The sequence below is a fragment of the Montipora capricornis genome, chromosome 3 (genome assembly GCF_036669925.1).
Source record: "Montipora capricornis isolate CH-2021 chromosome 3, ASM3666992v2, whole genome shotgun sequence".
Taxonomy (NCBI): Eukaryota; Metazoa; Cnidaria; class Anthozoa; order Scleractinia; family Acroporidae; genus Montipora; species Montipora capricornis.
The window spans coordinates 20,046,826-20,052,037 of record NC_090885.1 but is presented as its reverse complement, the minus strand read 5'-3'; the positions used below and the strand labels follow the sequence as shown (position 1 = coordinate 20,052,037).

The 5,212-nt window shown below is 42.0% G+C and overlaps 1 protein-coding gene across 1 annotated transcript in view; it reads right to left on the bottom strand.

The window, feature by feature from the left end:
• Positions 1-1,265: 1,265 nt before the first annotated feature.
• LOC138040854 (uncharacterized) overlaps positions 1,266-5,212 on the bottom strand; it is a 4,120-nt gene continuing 173 nt past the window's right edge. The window contains exon 1 of the mRNA XM_068886552.1: positions 1,266-5,212. This exon is cut by the window's right edge and continues 173 nt beyond it. Within this exon, the coding sequence (XP_068742653.1) occupies positions 2,430-4,505 (2,076 nt within the window). The 5' untranslated portion in view covers positions 4,506-5,212 and the 3' untranslated portion in view covers positions 1,266-2,429.

Genomic DNA, 5,212 nt, shown 5'->3' with positions numbered 1-5,212 from the left:
GGGGTTGAAACGTTTCATGTAAAAAAAATTAATTCAATTGACCGCTGGAAATTTAGCTTTTTCTCAAAACCGGAAGTCTGTTCGTTTACGCATCCGCAGTTGATCTGAGAACGAGCGCGAGGAAGGGGGAGGAAAAACCTCAACAACAGTTCGTTTAGTGACTTTTGCTTGTGAGTGGGTTTTCTTGTCAGCTCATGATATGATTACGTCAGTTACCTGAAGTAACATTTCACTTCCTTAGCAACGCGCGAAAAATCCGTCTGTGGGCCCTTAAAGGGGCAGGCGAGGTCAACCGGGCTGGTTCGGTTTGCCGGGATAAGTTTCAGCCTGGAATTACATGAGGGGAGCCAGCCCGGCTTGGGTTAAATTTAGAGTGAGTTGCGTAAAACAAGGTAAGAACAACAAGAAGAAGTGGAGAGACGTTTGTGTCGCTAAATTGTTATTTAAATTCTACAATGGGCCATTTCCGAGTTGCTGTTTGCTTCGGTTTCGAAGTGAGTCTTGGTGCTCAACTATTCAAAGGAAAGGAGTTTCATTTTGCATAAGAATATATGGCGCACCTTTCCAGTTAATATTCAAACAGCTTTATTTTGTAATGCATGTATTAAATTTCTGTGCCGTAATTTTTATTTCTTTTCTATATGTTTTTTATTTTGCTTTAATATATTTTATATTTCTTCTCATTAATTTAAATATAAGTGTTAAGCACATTTATAATTTTTTTGTTCTCTTTAGTATATATTTGTGCCGTTTTTTTTTTTCCCATTCTAATTAAGTATGCAACACGTGATGGCATTACCGTGATTCACGTGAGTCACTTTCCGCTATTTTGGCCGCATGTCGTGCAGCCGCGGATGCCTTGCAGGTTTTGAGTCACTTGAGACTAGTTTTTCACTGAAAAACGTTGCGGCTTGGCTAGATTATGGCTCGGCTGGTCAGTCTCCCTCTGTCAGGCTATAAACAAAAATTTGAAAGAATGTGACAGACCTGCACGATTACGATTTGACACCGCTGGGTTGTACTTACTGACAAATGGTAGGGTTTTCTTGCTAGTTTTGGCTTTTTGTTAAAGTGCCGACTGCCTTCCAGAAAAATTGACCTCAGATGCTGTTCTCTCGATAAGATGCATAGGGTTGCCTCGCCCTTCAAGACGGGCTTTGAATCGAGATAGTGCCTCCTAAAATGTTGTTTTTGAAATATTGGTTCGGCGAAGCCTGCTAACCTCTTCGTTTATAAAACCCTTCTTGACACCGGGTGGGTGACCAGAGGTAAAATGCTTCAATCAGTGTATTGGAAAGTTTCAGTCGGCGCGCTGGTTATATGTTTTGATATGGAGGATAGATTCTTTATGGAATCGTTCTTCTTTCAGTTTGTATATTGTTGTCATTTCAACTTGACTTTATTGAAAAATTCACAGCATTCGTTATAAAGTTATAAATTCCAAAAATATACTCGTGGGGAAACTTATTTACATTGCTATCGACTCTTAACATGCAACAATCGAATAATGTCCATAGACGAGTGTATGACATCCATCTGCTAAAATGAAGCGTTTGTCATATCGTAGGGTGAAAGACTTGTTTTGGTTAAAGTTAGGGAGTAAATTTGATGGTTTTCGCTTCGAATTTGATTCATTCGCGCCATTTTGAACTTGTTTCTCAAAGAGGCAAGTTTTGTAATCTTGATATCTGATTTTTCTCTTGGTTACATTCTTTGAAATGCCTTTCGTTGTTTTCTTTTCCACTTGACCGCTGTCTTCTGTGAATAGGATAGAGTACATTTTAGGTCGAAGGCCAACGAATTCTTCGATGGGTACGCCATGGGTCTCGTCTTTCATCTTCCCTAGCACCTTTTTGTTCCTCGCACTGTACAGGAAGTGGTCTCTTGGGTACTCTGACGTGTCAAAGTAGTCTAGGTCTTGTAACAAATCGTGGTAGAGGACTTAACATCATAGCACAAGCTGTCGGTATCTGTAAACAGCAATTTAGCCTGGGGTCCGTACTTTGAGACCATGTAATTGTAGTGGAAATCGTACATCAGGACTTTAGACAGATCAAGAATCGTAAAGCCAACGTAAATCGGACGATTCCAGTACAAGTTGGTCGCAAGTTTTCCATAGTTTTGCCAAATACCGTATTGCTCATAAGTTTGAAAAAATCTTTTTCAAAGTCATTGGACGCTTGTTTTCTTTTTTCCGTGTTGAAGTCGTTGTAACTCTTTAACCACGTACTCTGTGCAAAACCAAGTGCCCGATGGATTTTTGTTAGCTTCATGCCAAGGTCTAAGTACAGCTTCAGGTTGCGGTAATGAAGAATGTATCGCCTTTTTGTCGCAGAGATTTGGGACCAGTTTAGGTACGGGCGCACCACCCAGGTTCAAGTCTTGTGCCAACTGCTGACAGCAGGGAGACAGCATGTTTGGGGTCACTTTCATCGCTCTGGCGCTAGGGGATAATCCGAGTTGAGATCGTGGAGTTCTTTTGGGTATTCTATATTTACTTCAAGAATGTACCCTTCTTCACCATCATCGGGTATAGACATGACATTCAGCTCCTCAATTTCATGCTCAGTCAAACAAAAAAATTCGTTTTTTGGGAGAGGCTGACTCATGGCCCATCCATACAAATTGTTGTCGTCCAAGTACATGATATAGTTCTTGTCCTGAGTCGAGTCATAACCAGGTACATATGGGTTGTTTGTCTTGCCGTAACGATTGCTGATCATGGAAATACCGCCTCGGATGCCCTCTTCGACAAACAAGTACATGTCCGGGTCGGTTAATAATTCTAATTCCACATCCGTCATCTTAAGGCAGGCGGACCAAGCCAGACCAGGAGAGGTGTAGCAATGAGCGGGGTCCAATCCATAGTAGTTCAAACAGACGCTTCGAAAGTTTTCAAAGACATCAGCCAGCAGTAATACGTCAGAGAGAAGATAGAGATCGTGGTACTCGCCAAGAGTTTGCAATTGAAAGCTTGTAAACACTATTTGTGCATGCTGGTAATCTTCATCGCTGATATGCTCTTCGGTAAGCTGGCTGAAGAAGGCTTCTTTGGATGGGAGTTGTCGCTCTTGAAACTTGCTCATATCGTCCATGTAATCGAATGGATACACGCCTTTTCTCAACAGGAGGGGTACTTTGCTCGCCTCGATGTAGCGCTTGAGAACATGAAACTTAGCATCTCCCTCCTTTGCCAGGTTCGAAACAAGCTTTTCTAAAGATGCAGTCATGAACTGAAGCGAGTCCAGATCCAAGTGGCTAATCGAGATGGAAATATACTTTTCCATATTGTTTGGAATGCAATTGATGGTCTTGTTCTTGAACTTTCCCGCGCCTTGCATAATAAGATGGGAGTCGTATCCTCTGAGATTATGAAGAATGATCGGAATTAGACCCTTGAATTGAAAATTCAAATTGCAAGCGTTGTGGGCCGCCCCTCTGAATTTACCAGTAAGATGGCAGTGATCCTGAACACGATCAACACCAAGTTCTTCTCTACAAACGTGACCATAAGTGGCTTGTTGAAATTCTTGTTCTTCGGAAGGGGTCAACTGCATAGGAACAATCTCTTTCACGAGAGTATGGATTCTTTCCTCCTCTTGTTGTAACGCTTCTAGGAACTTATCCACTGCATCTGCTCCGCAATAGACTACGGGAGGTTTACAGTATTCTGGTTTTGGAGAGAAAATTACGTAAGCAAAACCACAGGCTCGATGTTTCTGAAATTTCTCCGTCGAGGATTTGCTAAGATCCGGTGATGCGTAAATGATAAAGGGGACTCGCAGCCGTTTTTGGAAATCCTTAAACTGGAGAAACATGTTATCCTCATTTGGTAGTCGAATCCTCTGAGGTCCATGCTGACTACAGTGTGGCTTGTGGTCTTCCAGTAGCTGCTCCCGAACAAATCCATGTAGACAGTAATACATTTGAGCTTTGTGCCTTGTTTGGTTGGAAAGTAGTCGGTTGAGATTTTTGATTAGGCAATAATGACGTTTCTCCCCTCGTGAAAACAGCAGCAAGTTAACATGCACCGGAAACTCGCGTTCTTTGGTGAGGTACAGCGGGAACAAATCTCCTTCTTCAAATCCAAACAAGTTGACGGAAGTCTTGTTCTTCTTCTCAAACTTTGGGATCTTACTGACAGGTACAGGACATTCGATACCATCCAAGTTCACTTCATCCACATAGGGTCGGTAATGATGAATGCGCTCTGGGTTAGATTTGCGAGGAATTGGGTGTAAAGCAGCTAAGACGCTCCACATGAAACACTTGTTATCCCCGTTTTCAACGTTAATGAAGGCTTTCTTATCCTTCAATTTCTTGGGTAAAGGTAGATAGCTAGAACCTTTTAATGGTTTGTACTGAGCCACGTTCAAATCAAGATGCAGGATTTCCGATAGCGTCCAACCACTTCCTTCCTTCTGATACGTTGAGAAAGCACTTAAAATCTTCTGGTTTGCTTCGCCAAGTTGTTCATTAATTTCATGATCGTTCACGGTTGTCATGCAAAGACTTCTGAAATGGGGTTCTGAAATTTCGTCGGATCCGTCCGCTTTCGGTTTGATTAACTTGACTTGAACACTAACGAACCACTTGAGTCCCCTCTTAGCTTTCAGTTCTCAGCTTAGGCGATTGACCAGTGACTCTTTCTTACCGTATAGTAACTTACTGAGGTCATATTTTTCTTGAATTCGAGGTTTGAAGTTGAAGGTTTTCAGGGAGTCTTTCACTGCGGTGGTAAAAGCACAAGGATTTTCAGAACAACCAGTATCTTCACCCGAGTGTACATTATTTCCCTCCGTAGTCGCATTGGTCGTTGCGTCATCCCATCTTGATTGTTTTACTCTCTGCTCTCCATTTTCTCCTCAGTCCTTCGGGATATTTTCTCTTGCCGCCGTCTCTCGGTGTTCCTCAAATTTCTCAAACTCACATAGCTTTTGGTGTTCCAAACACTTATCATGGCGATAGAACTTACGAGAACAATGCTTACATTGGTGGGTCTTCTCTTGTTTCTTTATGTGACGTTTCAAGATATCTTTCCGATTAAAGGATTCACCACATCGTTCACAAGTAAAATAATTACCACTATGAATTGCCTTCTGGTATCGTGTCAAGTTCGTCATCTGGGTGAACTGTTTCTCACAAATTTCACAGATGAAAGCCATCTTACGAAGGAGGTGTCTCCGCACTCCGCTAGCGCACCCATTAAAAT